Source organism: Lampris incognitus, chromosome 6 (assembly GCF_029633865.1).
Source record: "Lampris incognitus isolate fLamInc1 chromosome 6, fLamInc1.hap2, whole genome shotgun sequence".
NCBI lineage: Eukaryota > Metazoa > Chordata > Actinopteri > Lampriformes > Lampridae > Lampris > Lampris incognitus.
Window position 1 is genome coordinate 8,817,120 of NC_079216.1, and position 20,295 is coordinate 8,837,414.

Sequence of the window (20,295 nt, forward strand, 5' to 3'; positions counted from 1 at the left end):
TGCGTAAGGAGTCTGCCAAACGCATTCACATGTAAAAACACAGAAAAACAGACGGGCTGGGAAACAGACCAGCAGACCGCTATGGCACGCCGTTTCACCTTCTACTCTTTATGTCACAAATCCAGTGTTTAGCAGCTGAAATATCCACTTTCCATGTCCGACACTGAGTTACATCTAGTTATAATTCAAATTTAAATACCAACTTTTGAGTTAGACGAGTTAAAATGTCACTTGTTGATGTCAGGAGTCAATTGTTTTTTTTTTTTATTTCTGAATTTTTCCTCCTTTTTATCCCCAACTGTGTCCATCCAATTACCCCACTATTCCAAGCCGTCCCGGTCACTGCTCCACCCCCTCTGCCGATCCGGGGAGGGCTGCAGACTACCACAGTGGAGTCGCCAGCCGCTCCTTTTCACCTGACAGTGAGGAGTTTCGCCAGGGGGATGTAGCTCGTAGGAGGATCACGCTATTCCCCCCAGTTCCTCCTCCCCCCCGAACAGGCGCCCCCGACCGACCAGAGGAGGCGCTAGTGGAGCGACCAGCACACATACTCACATCTGGCTTCCCACCCGCAGACACGGCCAATTGTGTCTGTACGGATGCCCGACCAAGCTGGAGGTAACACGGAGATTCGAACTGGTGATCCCCGTGTCACGAAATAGATCACCACACTACCCAGACGCCCAGGATTCAATTGTTGATATCAGAAATTGTCAAATCTGGAGTGTAGTGAGAGCCCCCCCCCCCCCCAAAGTCATTTCAATGAGAATCTTGATGCATGCTCAATAATCCAGGTAAGACAATCAACGAAGGTTGAATGAGTTCATCTGGATACAACGTTTATTGACAGAGTCTGTCAATAAACGTTGTATCCAGATGAACTCGTTCAACCTTCTTTGATTCATTTCAATGAGAGTTGACATTTTAACTGGATAAAATGCCAGTTGTGGATGTCAGGGATTCGTTTAATGCGATCAGAAATTCAAATGTACTAGTTAAAACACCCATTGCTCATATCAGAAAAATCTGTTTAGATAATGTGGAATGTAATTTATGATATAAAAAGAAATGCAATTTCTGACACCAACAGCCGGCACCTGGTTAACATTGCTGGTTAAAACTGAAATCTAACTTTTAGTAATTCAATTCCTGATATCAAAAATTGATATTTTAAGTAGTGAAAATGGAATTTGTGGTATTAAAAGAAATTAAAAGCTGAAAAGGCTTACCATAGACAGGCAGGCAGACAGACAGACACACACATACGCACTTCCAACATACCTTGAATGGGGCTGTTGTGTTCATCTCCAGGGGTCCAAGTGAGCTGAACACTCCTCTCTCTCTTGTCTGTGAGCTCCAGGTCAGTGGGGGGGTCTGGTCGCTCTGCAGGGGGACGGGGTGTACACGCAGTTAACATCGACAACACTGCAATGCAATGACACTCAGTGAATCCAGTCAAGCTTGAATGCATATGAATCATGCCATGCATATGATGGGGGGGGGGGGGAGCATCTTTTTAACAAGTATGGAGGAAATAAGGTGAATATTAGGGGCCTTGGCTTTATCGAGCGTACCGGTGAAGACCGAGCAACGTATTTCTACTTTTCATATTCTGCCCAGGAAACTTCATCAAATCTGTTCGGATGTGGCTGGTGCAGACAGCGCCCTGTGCATATGAAACACACGACGCAAGCTTCCTAGCATCTTCACTGATCACACGCCATGAAGTAGTGCCTCCGGCTCACTAGCCAGGCTAAATTGATACTCGTGTCTTGGAGTTGTTATCATAAAGGCGTGCCCGGAATAAAAAACAGCAGCTTGGAGTGGGTGCAGTTTCAAAAAACGATTGAGGGAGTCAGGTCTGCACACTAACTCACTCCCAAAAGCTATTTAATTGGCAACGTTTCGATCAGTTATCGAAACGTTGCCAATTAAATAGCTTTTAGGAGTGAGTTAGTGTGCAGACCTGACTCCTTCATTATAGTTTTGCTATTTCTGTGTTGCACCTTAATATTTTCTGGATGGGATCATACTCGGCTCCTCTTCCGCAGTTTCAGAAGATCTCTTCATAGCCAGATGTTGAAATGGCAACTTCACAAACTAACTTTTGCATTCGAGGAGAGCCGAGATTACTTTTCCATTGCCTGAATGTTTAATGTGCTGAATCGATAGAGGGAAACATGCAAGGCATTGCACATCTTGAAAATAAAGGAAACCGCAGGCTTTCAAAGGAACATTAAGGAGAAAAAAAATGCTTAAAGACACAAATATAAGCAGTTACACTGTCGAGTCAAAATGAGGTCACTGTTCAGTCAATCACTTTCGGATGCTGGGGACAATCACAAGCCAACACGGTACATTTTCAGGATGCATTCACAGCATGCTTTGCTATGCAAATCTGCGCAGGCATTTCTCCTGAACAACAAACACCCGGGGATAAATCTGGGTGCCAGGACACATCTGGAAGTTTGCGGGTGCTGCTGATTTACCGTAGACAACAGCTGGTGTCGGTGTGGCCTCTGCCAGCGAGGAGGACAGGAGTAAAGTAGGAGTGAATTTAGTGGTCAGTTGGTTATAATAAGTAGTAGTAATAATAATAATAACTTTATTTAGATATCATGTTTCTAAAACAATGTGAAAAATTGCTTTACACAAACAAAACCGGACATGTCAACGATAAGAACAAGACCAAATAAGTAAGAGTAAAAATAAAAACAAGTCTGATTAAATTAAAAGCAAATATCAAACATTTGTAAAAGCTTTCACAAAAAGAAAAGTTTTAAGACGAGATTTAGAAGACTTGGTTTGTCTTGGTTCAACAGGAAGAGAGGTCCATAAAGTGCAGCAGCAAGATTGTCTGGCTCTGCTAAGGAGTCAACAATCAAATATTCATGCTGCCGATGTGATATTCAACCAGATCCATTTGGACCCTCTTAAAGTAAACTCTCAGGCAATTAACCTTGCAGTGCTGAGAGGCTGCCTGCTGAACAAGCAAAGCAGTGTAGAGATTCACTTATCAGAGAAGACCTGAGCTGGAGCGAGGTCAGAAAGTGAAGAATCGATGAGGCGATTTATTTATTTATTTCTCTGGATTAATACAAATGTAGGGTGGGGGGGGAAACTGGACATACCAACGACGGTGAGCTCGGCTCCGGCTGAGTCGTGGTCCAGGGTGGTGTTCATGATGCAGGTGTAGACCCCCTCGTCGCTCTCCGTCACGTCAGTGATCGTGAGGCTGTCGGAGTCCACGATGAACCTGTGGATGAGAAATGGACTCAAAGTCACCTGGGTCAGGGCGTCCGGGTAGCGTAGCGGTCTATTCTGTTGCCTACCAACACGGGGATCGCCGGTTCGAATCCCCGTGTTACCTCTGCCTTGGACGGGCGTCCCTACAGACACAATTGGCCGTGTCTGCGGGTGGGAAGCCGGATGTGGGTATGTGTCCTGGTTGCTGCACTAGTGCCTCCTCTGGTCGGTCGGGGCGCCTGTTCGGGGGGAGGGGGAACTGGGGGGGAATAGTGTGATCCTCCCACGTGCTACGTCCCCCTGGTGAAACTCCTCACTCTCAAGTGAAAAGAAGAGGCTGGCGACTCCACATGTATCTGAGAAGGCATGTGGTAGTCTGCAGCCTTCCCCGGATCGGCAAAGAGGGGGTGGAGCAGCGACCGGGATGGCTCGGAAGAGTGGGGTAATTGGCCATGTACAATTGGGGAGAAAAAGGGGGGAAAATCTAGAAAAATAAAGTCACCTGGGTCGGACTGTTGTTGGATACAGAAATGTATCTCACAGAGACGGAGACATACAGGGGTTTGTAAAGACAGAGATTTATTTTGTAGATTGCTCCCATAATGAATAAAAAAACCATAAAAACAACCAATGAGATGTACGATAACAGAACCATATTTTGTATTTGTCCATTTGAGGTTCTTCATTGTGAAACTGCACCTGTCCAGTATACTGTCGACAAGATAGCTAACTAAGTGATGGAAAAGCTAGCTAGCTAGCGGAGGTACATGTTAGCGTACTAAAACTGAGTCATGCATGCACGCACAACAGAAATTTTAACAAGAGCTGCTGTTACTCTTTTTACTCGGTCAACTGATTTTTAAGAAATTCAATGTCACTTTAGCCAGATTTCCATGAATTTTCCAAAATGTTTTCCAAATTCTTATTTTCTATAACTTTTCCAGGGCCTGGAATTTTTATTTATTTATTTATTTTAAATTTCCCGACTTTTTCGAGGTTTTTCATGACCGCATGAAACCCGGAGCACAGACTTCGATACTGGAGATTGGGTTTTGGAGGCCAACTATAGCTGAGAAGACACCAGCAGGAAACACAGTAAGACAGCAAATGAACTTGATTAGAAAGAAAAAGGAGGCGAAAACTGCTTACGTCTCAGCCTGGATAGTCTAGGATGTGTACGGGTGAATCCCAAGAGAAGACATGAATGTCATTTTCGTCTCTTACAAGAGTATACAGGATTCGAAATCAAAAAGCTGATTCACGACACTTACCTCTCGTCGTCAGGCAGCTCCCCCTCGTCCTTGAGCCAGGTCATGGTGGGGATGAGGGAGGGGTCGTGTTTCACCTTGCATTCAAAGACCACCGACTTTCCTCTCTGAACCATCTTATACTCTGGCTGCTTCAGGATGCGGGTGGGCTCTGATGTGGGGGGAGGGAGGGGATACGGGATTAAGTACAAGTATAAGAGTCAGAAATTTGCCATTTTAAATGATCCACATGGTAAATACCTACCTTATTTTGTTGAAGGACATTGAGTATGTTAATAGCACCTGAAAGGTGATAAATCTACATTTCAGATAAAGAATTCTGATGGAAATATGAGGAGGGAGGAGCCAATCCTCGTCCCACGTCATGACAAATTGATGCTGTTGACAAAACGTTTTTTATGACACACAAGTTACCCCTCGGCATCTGTATGAGACATGACAGCTTAATCTTAACCGTAACCCTAAATTCAACCTCAATCCTATGTATCAATTTCTAATATGGCTCGGTGTGACGGCATCACTCTCACCTTTGACCTCCAGGTAAACATGGTTCTCGTAAGTGCCAAGGGAGTTCCTGGCTACGCAGGTGTATTTGCCGCTGTTGTGGGCCTGGGCCACGTGGATCTCCAATGTCCCATTGTCATGGATGATGTAGGGGTCTCCGTCCAGGACGCTGGAGCGGCTGTCTTTGAACCTGGTGCAGAGGAACCAACACCGGATCTAATCTTTTACAGCATCATCAACACACCAAAGCAAACTCACATACACCAGGACACACCAGTATTTCCTAAATACATTTTTTCTAAGGGTAGTGGGTGGGGATTGATTTTAGTGCAAAATTGGATATGCACTTTTTAACACACAGAGCATCAAATAAACACGTTTTACTCTATACATCCTTTGAATTACTGCAGCTTCCACATTTAATGTAGATGAGAGTAGATGGAGTAAATATCGTAATATTGAGTCGGGAGACAGGGCGGCATGGTGGTGCAGTGGTTAGCGCGGTTGCCTCACAGCAAGAAGGTTCTGGGTTCGAACCCCAGAGTAGTCCAACCTTGGGGGTCATCCTGGGTCATCCTCTGTGTGGAGTTTGCATGTTCTCCCCGTGTCTGTGTGGGTTTCCTTCGGGTGCTCCGGTTTCCTCCCACAGTCCAAAAACATGTAGGCCAGTTGAATCGGCCATATTAAATTGTCCCTAGGTATGAATGTGTGTGTGTGTGTGTGTGTGTGTGTGGGCCCTGGCAACCTGTCCAGGGTGTCTCCCCGCCTGCCGCCCAGTGACTGCTGAGATAGGCCCCAGCATTCTCGCGATTTGACTCGGACTCAGAATACAGTTAAGGTAAAGGTCCCCTTTGCTCTAAAGCAGGGGTGGCTAACCATGTGCCATGGAGAGCCATGTGTATGCAGGTTTTCATTCCAGCCAGACTCTACACCAGGTGATTTCACTGATTAGCAACCCTTCAACCAAAGAGGAAGAATGTATCAGTGAAATCACCTCGTGTGGAGTCCGGCTGGAATGAAAATCTGCATACACATGGCTCTCCGTGGCACATGGCTAGCCACCGCTGCTCTAAAGCTAAGCTAGAGTGCGGGAGTTTTACATATAAATGAACGTCCATTACATTCAAGCCCTTGCAGTACAAGTTCAAGTCACACAAGTGGGCGGACAGTGACAACAACCCCTATGGATGATCATATCAGCCAAGGAAGATTTTTAGCCACATTACCCATCCTGACTTCCACAGTGAAAACTGCACAAAAAACTATTTTAAGTCTGACCTGTCACCTTTGATAACAGGCAGCTTGACTGAAGAGACGAGGTAACTGGACATAAGGTGTATGGAAGTCTAAGCTCTCTTTATTTTCCCAAACAGTTTCATGCAGCTTGCCTCACTGCATAGCCAACAATAATATTAATTGCTTAATACTTTTAAGGTAAAAATGAAATAATTTTGAATATATTTTTTTGCATGATGGGTCATTGTCAATTGCACAAACATATTGCAAATGGGCTTACTATTCTTTGCAGGAAATTTATGCACTTACCAAGTGATTTTAGGGATGGGCGACCCAAAAGAGGAGCAGTCCATCAGGGCGCGGCTGTTTCTGATGACCTTGTAGACTTTGTTCCCTGGCGTCAGCACTCGAGGAGGCTCGGCTGGAGCAAGTCAACAAGCGGTTAGCGAGTTGTTATTGTGCTCTGGGATCAATGGAAAATGGAAAAGGCGTTGTGTATGGGGGAACTCACAGAGGACGTTGACGAAGGCATTGGCCAACAGGTAGCCGTACTCATTGGAGATGTTGCACTGGTAGACGGCGCTCGATCCGGTCTGAACCTCGGTGAAGACGATGGTGTCGTCCTCCACCTTCCTGCTGGGATCCTTTGGGGCATCTTGTTTTATGGATAAACATAACTTCAATAATAAGTGCTTTTTTCCCTTAATATTTTACAGCATTTTCAGCCTTTATTTGACAGTAATGCAAAGAGAGACTAGTAATATACAATAAAGAGGGGGAAGGAATGATGAGCAAGAAAGGTCCTCATACCCCGGTTTGAACATGTGTGGTGGAAAACTCCCATTTAGACAAAGTAATTCATTTTCTTTGAAGCTGAACTCACTCTGGATGGGGATGCCATTCATGGCCCAGGTTATACTGGGTTTGGGCGTGCCATTGGCCCGACAGATCAGGATGCCAGTCTCTCTTGGAGCCAGAACCAGGTTTCTGGGAGGGCTGCCGATCCAGTAAGGAGCAGCTAGATTAAAACAGACCACAGCAGAAGACAGGAGAATAAATCACCCAAACATGCTGCCGTGTTGGAAACCGCAGGAAAAATCAATTATGAGATGCAGAGAGAGCGCAAGCGATGGAGAGAGGAGAAAAGGGAGAGAAAAGAGAACAAGCGAGGAAGGGATATAGACAGACAAAGGGAGACAGAAAAACAGAAATGAAGGGGACGAGACAGTGAGAGAAAGAGAGAGGACAGAGAAAAGGCATAGAGGAGAAAAAGTGAGAGAGAAAGAAGGAGAAATGAAGGGAAATGAAGTACCATGTAGAGCCCTGCACACGACTGTTTTCTTAATCCCGCTCCCGCCTGCTCCTGCTGGATTTCTGACCATTACCGCCTGCACCCGCAATGTGCTTGTCCACTCACGCCCGCTCCCGCAAACATTCTCCCCGTTCAGGCCTGCATTGTAAAATTCCATTGATTTTGTGTCTTTTCCTGTCCCCCAGGGAAAACACATTATTTTACTGTCTGTGAATGTTCTCATTATTATTATTATTACATTATTTTACTGTGTACCATTAATAAAGGGATGCATACCTGTCGGTAATAACGGAGTGAAATTACGTTGTCGTGCATAATTACATTGATACTAGTGCATAATTACATTGATATTAGTGCAATAGTTACATTGATACTAGTGCAATAGTTACATTGATACTAGTGCAATAGTTACATTGATACTAGTGCATAATACATTGATACTAGGACAATAATTACATTGATACCAGTGCATGATTACATTGATATTAGTGCAATAGTTACATTGACACTAGTGCATAATTACATTGATAATAGTGCATAATTACATTGATACTAGTGCATAATTACATTGATACTAGTGCATGATTACATTGATACTAGTGCATAATTACATTGATACTAGTGCATGATTACATTGATACTAGTGCATAATTACATTGATACTAGTGCATAATTACATTGATACTAGTGCATGATTACATTGATACTAGTGCATAATTACATTGATATTAGTGCATAATTACATTGATACTAGTGCATAATTACATTGATACTAGTGCATAATTACATTGATACTAGTACAATAACTACAGATCTTCCAGTGCAATAAGTACAGCTATTCTAGGGCAAAATTAAACTGTATTTATTTGACTTATTATTTTAAAACCTATGTTGCTTGTTTGCTGAGGCTGTTTTATGTTTCCCCATGTCTTTTAATGCACTGATCAGGAGTAGCGCTCCTCTATTCTGTTCTCTTCCTCTTATATTAACAACGTCTTGAACTATGTCAACAAAGCCTTTCCCGGCGACAAAGTCATACGACCAAATGTCTCGACAGCAAAGTGCGACACATTTCTCTTGTTTCACATGTGCAGGGAGAAGTGTTTTATCTTTGAAAGACAGCTTACTCTGACTGGGGAGAACGGAGCAGGTATGTCACCTCAACCCAAAGGTGCCAGACTTGCACCCGTCGTACATCAACAAAGTCCAGTTCTTTTCCATCTTTGTCTGTCACAACGGAGAGATTTTTCCAAATATCAGACTTCCCTTGTTTTGTTTTTGTATTGTAATGACCAGCTTTGAGTTTATTTTCAACTTCACTTGTTGACTTCATCTTTCTTGTTAGCACTAGCTAAATCATGGGACTCGCAGCTTATATTTTGAACACTGGCTCCTGCCCGCAGCAAAGTTAAAACCGCCCGCTCCCACGAGATTTGCGTTGGACCCGCGGGATCCCAATCCCCATGCAGACCTCTAGTACCATGCACCTTCCAATGCAATGAAATGCATAAGCCCTGGCTCACTCAGCCCTTCAAATACATATGAAGGGAGAGAGAGAGAAGCGAAAGAGAAGCGCATAGAGAGAGCAAGAAAGAGAATAACGTTACAAAGAAAGAGAAACAGAAAAAAGAAGGGTATATCGAGAGAGAACGAGAGTCAAGGAGGGAAAGAAGACAGACAGAATCAGAAAGAGAAAGCCAGAGAGAGAGAGAGAGAGAGAGAGAGAGAGAGAGAGACAAAGAGCGAGAGAGGGAGGGAAAGAAGGCAGGCCTGAGGCAGATGGTGTGATGAAACGCGTGGTTCATTACAGACGGACCTTTGACCATGACGTGAATGGTGTGGTGGACCGAGCCCAGTCGGTTCCGGGCTGTACAGCGATAGTCTCCGGCGTCTGATTCTGACACGTTGACAATGCGCAGAGTCTTCTGGAAGTGCAAGAAGGACGTGCGCTTGGCCGGGAAGTCCCCGCTCACTTTCATCCAGGAGATCTCTGGGGTGGGCCTGGCATTTTAGAAGAGAGAGACAGAGAAATAAAATGAGAATGAAGTGTCAAAGGAAAAAAAAAAAACAACAAAAAAAACAACAAAAGCAGAGTTAAGACGCTACAGTGCTCATGCGGTTCGAGAGTAATCTCATCCATTCAGGGCGGTAATGACGGTTGATTCTGATCATCTGCTGAGAAGGGAGAGCAGAGAGAGAAAGCTAGACAGATAAAGAAAAAAAAGAACGAGGACTTGAAGGAAAGAGGTGAACCATCGCGTGACTCGTGCAGGTGGGTTATTTTTACATTCACTTGTGACTGAAATGATGGAGGCCTCCCTGCAGTTTCACTTACAGCCCCTCGGCGATACACTCCAGCTCCAGCACCTGCCCTCTTAAGACCATCTTAGAGTTTGAAGGATCAGACGGGATGAGGAAGCTCGGCTTCCTGTCGTCCACTGGGGCCTCTGCAGATACACAGACACAGACACACACAAACATTCAAAGATAATTTGTCAGCTGGACACACAGAGATGATCCAGACCCAGACGCCAGCCCTTCATGTTCACAAACGCTGTGCTTTATGCTCTGGTCTACTTGGGTCAACTTCACAAGCAATTTAAAAAAGACTTGAGGCTAATGTTTCCTCTTTTTTTGGGGGGGGGGGGTGAATTGTTGTTCTTAAAAGCCCAATCTGTGATTCTGCCAACATAAAATGGATGTATATTTACATGCATAATTAAAGCGTTTGAGTTACAGACTGAAAATAATTTTGTGTCTTTCTCAACTGATCACAGCTGAAATTGCAGGCCTGTTTTACTGCAATGCTTACAATATTACCGATGTAAAAAAAAAAAAATTTGCAGTGTCAGTGAACATTAAAATCTAGTTTTTGTCTTGTTGTATTAAGAGACCTGTCAATCAAATTAGGAGTGATAGAAGGTTCCAACCCTTTGTTTTGCATTTTGGTAGCAGGGCTATACTATTTTTGTTTACATTTGAATTAAAGATTGTACCTTTAAAGGTATAGTAGCAATTTAAGTATATATATGAAAAATACTGTGTTGGTTTATACTTGTTCAAGTTCAAGTTTCAGTTTATTGTCATATACACTTAGAAAGTACCATGTACATTCCAATGCAATGAAATGCATATACCCTGGCTCACTCAGCCCTCAAAATACATATGAGGAAATAAATAACAACAAAAACAATAAATAAAAAACCAGGAATCCCACAAAATAATAATCACTGAAGTTCTGTAAGGCAACTCCTGTTCATTATTCTGACTGCCTGGGGGTAAAAGCTGTCTTTGACATGTTAGTCACGTGTTGTACATGACATGATATTTTATTTGCAAATCTGTTGCTTTCTGGGATTGTGGTACAGAGGAAAAGTGGTTTAACATGGCTAGATTCTTATAGTAGATCAATACAGAAGATATCTATAATCTAAAATACTGAATAGTCTTTTAACAAATTTTTGATGCAATAATGACAAAATACCTATGTCAGAATGTTGTTTATTGATTTCAGCTCTGCTTCAATTGTATCATCCAAACTGGTGTTGAAACTCAGAGATGTTGGTCTGGGCAACTCTACCTGTAATTGGTTATTTGATTTCCTGACAGGCAGGCCCCAGATAGTGAGAATAGGTAAAACTTATTAGTTCTTAGGACCGGCGTGCCTCAGGGCTGCTGTCTTGGTCCCCTATTGTTTACAGTCTGTTTACACACAACTGTGTTGCCAAATATAACAACAGCATCATTAAATTCACAGATGACACCACAGTAACTGGACTAATAAACGACAGTGATGAGAGCCTATATGAGGGAGGTGGAAGATTTAACCACATGGTGCCATGATAACAACCTCTCGCTAAATGTCAATAAGACAAAAGAAGTCATCGTTGACTTTAAAAAGATCAGAGGAAATCACATTCCCATTTCCATCAATGGGTCACCTGCTGAAATTGTGGACCGTTTTAGATTTCTCAGTTTACACATGACAGACACCCTCACATGGTCTCTCAACACCGATTGCATCCTCAAAAAGGCACAGCAGAGACTTTATTTTCAGAGGCGTCTCAAGAGTTTTGGTATGAGTACAAAAACTCTTATGAACTTTTATTGCAGTACCATGGAGAGTGTCTTGACAGGCTTTATCACAGTGTGGTTTGGCAGCCTGACTGCTCAGGACTGCAGACTGTTTCAAAGGACTGTAAAGACAGCAGCAAAAATCACTGGTATGAAACTACCACAACTTCATAATATTTATACCACTTGCGGCAAAAGGAAAGCCCAAAACATCATTAAGGACACCAGCCACCCCACTCGTGTTCTGTTCTCTCTCCTTCCATCCAAAATTTTTTTTTACCGGAGCATCAAATCACACACCACCCATCTCAGTAATAGTTTCTTTCTACAGGCAGTCAGGTCGCTGAACAGCTGACGGACCCATATGCACCTTACACTGTTGTGTTATCGTGTACTGTATATTGTGTATATATTGTAAGACTTCATTGTGTACATAGTCTATGTAGGTCCATAGTGTTGTCTTTTTTTGGGGGTGATGGTGTGTCCTTTGTCCTTCTGTCCCCTGTGTTAAGGCAGAGAGAGCCAGAGAACAAGAATTTCATTGTATTCTAATATACTTGACAATAAAGTTGAACTTGAACTTGAACAAACCAATGCTGAACAAACAAAACGTGGGATGATGGACGATGATGAAACATGTTGACGATGGGATTGAAGCAATTCGGTGACAATTACTGTCTTGGTTAAAAGGAGACTTTCTGTGATTTGTGCTGTGATTGTTATCTACACATGTAGCATGTCCATTAGACAGCGATAGAAATTATGACGGTCGCACAAACAATGAGAAATGAGCTGGAGAGGAAATCACAAATAGCGGAGAGGCTAAAAAAGTATTTAGGGGCTAAGTTAGATGGTGCAGGAGGAGATTGAATGTTTTGGGAGGGGAGAGAGATTAAGGAAAGCCTGCAGTTTTGAACACTTGATCAATTAAAGCAAAACAGGAAAGAGCATTCAAATGTAAGAGTATGTCGAATCAACGACCTCTGAGGGTTGAATTACTTTGGCGTCAATGAGAGTAACTTTCTTTCAGGCTTTGTTTTAGTGTCACTCAGTTACTGCTGCTTTGGTTTGATGTGGAGGAGTCAGTTCAAGGTTATAGCGGAACTACCATGCAACAGTCACTGTATCTGACAGACAACAAATGTACTTGAAATAGGGGTTTTGATCAGGTAAAAGAAAAGGTCAGTGGACAGTTAGGCAACTATGTGGGGTAAACTGGTATTAGGGTTAAAGTTAGTGATTGACAGCTAGTATTCGGGGCTCCGGGAAAGGTGGGGTTGGAGTAGAGTCGGGTAAACACTAGGGAGTGCCGAAACTCACCACTAAATAAATCAGTGTCACTGTAAAAAGCTGCCATTGTCTCATTGATTGCATCCACTGTAACACAACAGAAAATCAAACATGCCACAAGTTGAAATTGCCAAGGCACAAACCACAGCAACAAATAAATCGGACAACTTAAACATGACAGTGAGTGCTGCAAATGAAAACTGAGGCAAAAATACAAAAGTTAGGTGAACTTCAAATCAAAATCAAAGTGATCACAGCGGTTATGTGTCGCATACGAGTCCTGTGGGAACAGCTTGGCATAACGTTAAACACAAAAACATGATGGAATGAGAAGGTTCTTGTGTTGTTGACATGGAGCCTGTGTGAATGAAACAATAAAACGAACAGCTGCCTTGCAGATAAAGCAAAGAGCCGTGGACAATGTGTCTTTTCAGTGGGCCAACCACCGCCGGCGTCTGGGAGGGCGGGATCACAGAGAGGAAACCCTTTTTTCCTCCAACACAGTTGTCCAAGCACATTTACTGCAAGCTGGATGCAAGTACCAGGATATGGTATAATGCATATTATAATGCATGCCCACGGGCAAACAACACAACACAAAACACACACACACACGCACATGCACATAAACACACTCAGAAACTCCAGTTTCAATTCATATTTGTGTCATATCCTCACATTCATACTTATAGTGTATATAAATCCACATTCATCAGATATGCAAGTATGCTGACTGGCATGGAGCTATGCAATACACACACACACAAACACGCACAAGCTTTGTCACTTTTTATTTGTCTCAGTTACAGAGGCAGATTTACTCGATTTGACTGCTTTATTTTCTTTGCTTGCTCTCTCTCGCTCTGACACACACACACACACACACACACACACACACACACACACACACACACACACACACACACACACACACACACACACACACACACACACACACAAAGCATGCAGACTTACGGTTGAGGACCCGGACGGTGATGGGCTGTTTCTGCTGGATGGTCTGTGTGTGGGGGAAGCGGGCATAACAGATGTAGTCATTCCTGGAGTCTTCCTTCAGGACATTGGAGAAGTATAGATCTCCGTTCAGGGCCTGAGACACCCTACTGCTCTGAGGAATCTTCTGGAAGTCTGAAGGGGGAACCGTAATTAGGAGACTCATTAGTCCTATTAAGAAACACTGACAAAGGAATCTTCTCATTAACACTACACCTCCACCATGTTTCAGATGTGGAAACGCACAGCTGACTCAGAAACTGTAGAATATAGGGGTGTCCGGGTAGCGTGGCGGTCTATTCCATTGCCTACCAACACGGGGATCCCGGTTCGAATCCCTGTGTTACCTTCGGCTTGGTCGGGCGTCCCTACAGACACAATTGGCCGTGTCTGCGGATGGGAAGCTAGATGTGGTTATGTGTCCTGGTCGCTGCACTAGCGTCTCCTCTGCTCGGTCGGGGTCAGGTGAAAAGAAGCGGCTGGCGACCCCACACGTATCGGAGGAGGCATGTGGTAGTCTGCAGCCCTCTCGGATCGGCAGAAGGGGTGGAGCAGCCACTGGGACGGCTTGGAAGGGTGCGATAATTGGACGGGTATAACTGGGGAGAAAAGAGGGGGAAAAATCCAAAAAACAAACCCCCCCCCCAAAGAAAAAACTGTAGAATATGATCACCAAGAGATGCATGTGTGTTACACCTCCAGACATAATGCATGTGTAGGAATCAGTGTCTCTGACATCACGCTGTGAACTTCCCTAACTGGAAATGAATTTATCGCAGAGGTCACCGTTTTTGTGCCTTTTCCTAATTGCTTCTCCAATACTGTTTATAATACTGCAAATGTTCAGCTGTCATTGTGCAGATAATGGCGTACACTATGTTCTCTCTATGAGCATTGTTGAACATGACTTTGTAAGCTAACAGTCTGACTCGCTGAGGCAGTGCGACCGCATACAGTCCACACAGCATTTTCAACCTTTCCCCATCGGTGCGTACATTTTGGTGACTTTTTATGCAGCAGGCATTTTGTCACCAGACTATCTACCGCTACAGCTTTGCTCTCGACCGAGTAAACTACAGCAATCAGCAAAGGAATGTATGTTCTCTTCCGATATTGGCAGCAATTTTGTCATTGATATGAGCATTGTGTTTTTCTTAGGAGCCAAACACACACTGGAAATGGCCGAGCTGTTTGTTGTATATAGTCAAGGCTCAGCGTTTTCAGTCTTTATTTTTCAAAGCCATCCAGCATGCCGAATTTCTCCACAAGAGGACACTGTTACATAACCTCACACGAACAGGAACAACTTTTGGCTCCATGGAAACATAAAATCCAGGTGAAGATCAGTTTTAACCGATCTGCTCCTTTTAAAAAATCTGGGTATTTTTCGGTGAAAATCGGTAAAAACCGAAAACACTGAGCCTTGTATACAGTAGACCAGAAGAGGAAGTGATGTATACATGTAGTTCAGTTGGCCAATGACAGTACATTTGAAGCAGGTGTACACCAGTGAAAGGTTGCTGAAATAGAGATGGAGCGAGCAATGAGATGAAGCTAAAAAATGTTGCACTGTGTGTTTGTTATAGCACACTACCAGTGAGGACAACGTAATACAAAGTTATGTTGTCTATCTGTTTTTTCAAGTCGCTCAGTCTTTAGCAATACAGCATCGTGGTATGATAGGAATGGGTGCCCTTGAACATGGCTTGGAATAAACTTGGAAAGTTTTACTACAATGGAATATGCAGTTGAATTACATACTATTGTCCATCCAGAAGACAATGGGAGGGGGCAAGCCAGCCGGGGGTCGGCACTGTAGCACCAGGAACACGCCCTCCTGAACGATGATTGGCTCATTTCTCTCTTTTGACCACAAGGGGGACCCTGGGAAAATTCGAGCACAGACGAGGACACGGGTCATTGGTGAGTCTTGTTATCGCTAATACACTCAGGTAAGTCATGGGATGTTAAAGGACCATGGCTGACATGATGACGGGGGTGAAGAGGGGAGATGGGATGGATAAAGTCAAGGAACTGAATGTTGAGAGACAAGAGGATAAACATGTCCAGGTCTATCTAATGTTTAAATCCTGACAAAAAACATGCTGCTTGCCCCACAAAATGGGTTACCTGCCAGGTAGAGAGCTCTGAAGACGGAAATAGCAACTTTTGTTAAAAAAAGAAAGAAAAAAAAAACAGACGAAAGCGTGTTTTGAGTGAATTATGAAAGAAATGCCTGATATGAATGAAAATGAAGGGAAGGAAAAATGGCCTGTATAAACCACATCGTAAACAACGAGACATATTTTATGAAGAAGCTGTTATCCTCTTACTGGACTGCCGTATGACGATGTTGTTGGAGATGGCAGTCCCGTGCTCGTTCCTCGCCGTGCACTGGTACACCCCTTCGTATTGCTCCGCCTTCTCTCCGCTGATGTCAATCACCAGCGTTCCAGAACGGGGTCTCATGGTGACCTTGGGCTCCAGGTCAATGTCAAAGTGGGTTCCGTTTCTTGTCCAGGAGAAGCTGGGGGAGGGGACAGGGTTAACCTTGTTGGTAACACAGCAAATGACAGCCACAGCTAACAAGCTAACAGCTAATTGTGTCATGCAGATCATGACCAGCGAAGGCAGGGTCAGCATTTTTTTCTACCATGCCATAACTACATGTTAAGGGTCACTAAGACAGAATACTGGAAATATTTGCTGATATCCCCATTACTTTCAGCTGCTCCCGTTAGGGGTCACCACAGCGAATCATCCGTTTCCATCTCTTCCTGTCCTCTGCCACACCAGTCACCTACCTGCATGTCCTCCCTCATCACATTTGGGTTGCCGTTTTCCACAAATGAAGATACAGAATGGGGAAGGGCCAGGGAGTTTACTGATTGCATGTGTGACATAGACACACAGAGATTTACTGATGATCTTGTTTCGGTGCACATTTACTTGACTCGGTATCAAACGTGCTGTAGTAGGCCTACAAAAAATGTTTTGACTTTAAAATGACACGCTGAGAATGTTTTATTATTATCACTACCTTTATCATTATTATAGTAGTGGTTTATAGTAGCCTTCTGATCAGAATGCATCGCCACAGAAATGTGTCATAAGATCATAGTAAGGCTGTCACTCACAATGAGCGGCTGAGCGAGAGCGGGGGGGGGGGGTTTAGTGGAACATTTCATGACAAACAGGTTGAGAAAAAAAGACCGAGGGGAAGGAGGGTTTCCTTCAATCTCATCCATCCATCCATCCATTATTCAAACTGCTTATCCTGCTCTCAGGGTCGCGGGGATGCTGGAGCCTATACCAGCAGTCATTGGGCGGCAGGCGGGGGGACACCCTGGACAGGTCGCCAGTCCATCACAGGGCCGACACACGCGCACACACACACACACACACACACACACACACACACACACACACACATTCACACCTAGGGACAACTTAGTACGGCCAATTCACCTGAACTACATGTCTTTGGACTGTGAGAGGAAACCGGAGCACCCAGATGAAACCCACCCAGACACAGGGAGAACATGCAAACTCCACACAGAGGACAACCAGGGATGGCCCCCAAGGTTGGACTACCCCGGGCCTCGAACCCAGGACCTTCTTGCTGTAAGGCGACTGCGCTAACCACTGTGCCGCCCAGTCTCATACAATTTGCCATAGTTACAGTGTTAACAATTTAACCCATACCTATTCTTGTGTGTGTTAATGTACACATGCAAGTGCGAAAATCAATGTGCACCACATCTGTGTTAGGAAGGTCATCCCTCAACTGGAGGGCCTAGGTTCAACTCCCTTACCTTAACTCTGCCTGCTTTGCTATCTTGCAACCCAAAACAGACCCTAGGCTGTGTGCGTGCGTGTGTGTGTGTGTGTGTGTGTGTGTGTGTGTGTGTGTGTGTGTGTGTGTGTGCGTATACCTGGGATGGGGCTTCCCTTTGGCCTCACAGTGGATGATAATGCTCTCCCGTGGGTCGATGATATAATCCTTGGGGGACTGGTGAGTAATGGTGGGGGGCTGCGGCACTGCGGGCGATCAGACAGAAGGTGGTATTCACTCATGACCTTTACTGCATAACTAAGCTCTTTTCTATCGCCCTTATCGACCACACCATTGGCCCGGCGCAGATTCCAGGCTGGCTCACGGCAATAACTCTAATCAGAGAGTGTGTGCTGACAGACACAGAGAGAGAGAGGTCTCCTGGTTTGCGGAGAAACAACAAGGCATGCAAAGCGCAAAGGTGCGTTTGGCTTCACTATAATGATCCTGTGTATGATGTACTGCTGTCACTGCTGGGAACATGAGTAATGGTCTGTAACTAAACCCCTGATATGAGCAGCCCATGCCGCGTGCAGCGCAACGCCGCATCTACTCTAAGAGACGGTTTTCATCATGCAGATATGCACAACAAACAAGGAGAGCAAAGAAAGCGACACGGGCAGAAATGCATGCAAAACCTCAAATCCACTGCAATTCACATGCAACTTACCACATGACAACTCAAAATATACAAACAAAGCCAAAAAAAAAAAGATTTTCATACAACACTGAATGCACCAAGAAACCAAAACCAAAATTTAAACAAACAAACAAATAAAATGCTTGCACAGTCCTTGAAGTAAATCCACACCAGTTTTAAACTTACATCTTTCCAGAACTTTTTCCCCCAAGAATCAGCAAAAAATACAAAAGGCAAAATATGTGACAGTGAACCAGACATTATTGGGGAAAAGCACATTTCAAAATGACGTCTGCTTCAAAACAGTGTTACGACAAATCAGGACTCTAAATAATGACTCCAAATATTATCTGGTGATTAAAGGCTCCAAATATAAAGTACTTCAAGGATAAATTAAAGTACTCAACAAGTGTCAAACCTTTTCTTAAACGCTTAAGAAGTATTTTCCTTACATTCTGAAGCGAATCTTCCATAACTTGCAAAATAGGACATTCACACTATAAGCTAACGGGAGAAAATACAAAACTGCGGTGGAGAAATTAAATGATACTCCAACTCCAGGCAATGTATTGGCGATATATTTAGTAAAATGGTTCTGAGCAGCATTTCAAACCAGAACGCCCGATATTTACGGTCCTTTTGAAAACCATCTAAACACTGAGTGAGAGTAAAAGTCAGTGTATTTTGAACGCTCTCGGATGTGAAAGTGATGGCGGTGGGATCTGTTGCCTTACGGTCGAGAGGAACCTCCAGCGCCTTCGCCAAACATCCCAGGAACAGCACCAACAGCGCTGCACCCATCCTCCTCCTCGCCATCATTGGTGTGTAGATGCGTTCGGCACGCCCTGCTCCTCAATCACGCTGTCCGAGGGCACGTGCACATCCACAACTAGAAGGAGCGAGAGACAGAGAGCGACAGAGAGACAGAGAGCGACAGTGACACAGAGCGAGAGAGACAGAGAGCGAGCGAGAGAGACAGACAGAAAGAGAGAGAGAGAGAAATGTAGATTATTGGGTTGAGTAGCACATCTTGTTACTATAGCTATCAATCACCACAGTGAGGTCGTTCCATGTTGTATTCGTCAGCTGGTGAAGGAGAGGTGATAGAGAGAGAGAGGGAGAGAAAAATACAATATATATGACTACATACTATATACTTACACACAAACACACACACACACACACAATCTCTTTTGCTCTCTTTCTATCAGATATATGACGCACACAGATAGACAGATAGATAGACAGAGGAGAGAGAGAGGGGAAGAGAGAGAGAGAGAGACAGATAAGCAGAGTGACAGCGGGGGAGAGAACGGCATGTACACATTGCCCGGGCGGTGAACAAACCCTGTGTGCCATGCAGCGCCCCTGGCTTGTACCGCTGTTTTTGATCCAGCGCTGTCCGATAGGGCACGATGTGGCCCACATGGGCTCATTTAGCAGAGTTAATCACTGCCATGGCCACCGCGCCATTCGGCTTCCCTGCTATATCGATCACATCGGCCCACATGTCAGAGAGATTAGACACGGGGACGCTCGCTTCCCCTGTCTGTCTCTTTCTCCTTCCCTTTCCGTCTTATCCATCCAACTGGCTGACTGACTGACTGACGGATGTGTGATGGGGTTACTGTCTGAACACCGGGGGACGTCATTTGGTCATATCAGGGATGCAGCTGTTGCGGGAAATGCCAAATGTGATGGGTCAGATTGCCGGGGCTCTTCCTTCTTAAGGGAGGCCACAGTCAATTGGAAATCCAGGTTTGAGTTCATCAGGGGTGTCTCGAGTTCAGGCAAGGTGACTGGTTTTACCTGATGAAAAGCTAATTGGTCATTGATTAGCTGCTAATTAAGTGGGGATTTTTTTTTTCATTAGACAAGG

General features: G+C 44.3%; 1 protein-coding gene across 1 annotated transcript in view; it reads right to left on the bottom strand.

Moving 5' to 3' along the window:
* LOC130113934 (neuronal cell adhesion molecule-like) overlaps positions 1-20,295 on the bottom strand; it is a 113,436-nt gene that overhangs the window by 24,436 nt on the left and 68,705 nt on the right. Inside the window, exons 3-18 of the mRNA XM_056281643.1 lie at positions 19,151-19,305; positions 17,877-17,982; positions 16,275-16,468; positions 15,703-15,825; positions 13,906-14,076; positions 12,961-13,017; positions 9,902-10,013; positions 9,383-9,567; positions 7,138-7,272; positions 6,766-6,909; positions 6,564-6,675; positions 5,042-5,208; positions 4,518-4,665; positions 3,132-3,256; positions 2,490-2,519; positions 1,282-1,383 (exon numbers count right to left, since the gene is read on the bottom strand). Coding sequence (XP_056137618.1) covers positions 1,282-1,383; positions 2,490-2,519; positions 3,132-3,256; positions 4,518-4,665; positions 5,042-5,208; positions 6,564-6,675; positions 6,766-6,909; positions 7,138-7,272; positions 9,383-9,567; positions 9,902-10,013; positions 12,961-13,017; positions 13,906-14,076; positions 15,703-15,825; positions 16,275-16,468; positions 17,877-17,982; positions 19,151-19,235 — 1,996 coding nt within the window. The 5' untranslated portion in view covers positions 19,236-19,305. The remainder of the gene's footprint in view (positions 1-1,281; positions 1,384-2,489; positions 2,520-3,131; positions 3,257-4,517; positions 4,666-5,041; positions 5,209-6,563; positions 6,676-6,765; positions 6,910-7,137; positions 7,273-9,382; positions 9,568-9,901; positions 10,014-12,960; positions 13,018-13,905; positions 14,077-15,702; positions 15,826-16,274; positions 16,469-17,876; positions 17,983-19,150; positions 19,306-20,295) is intronic.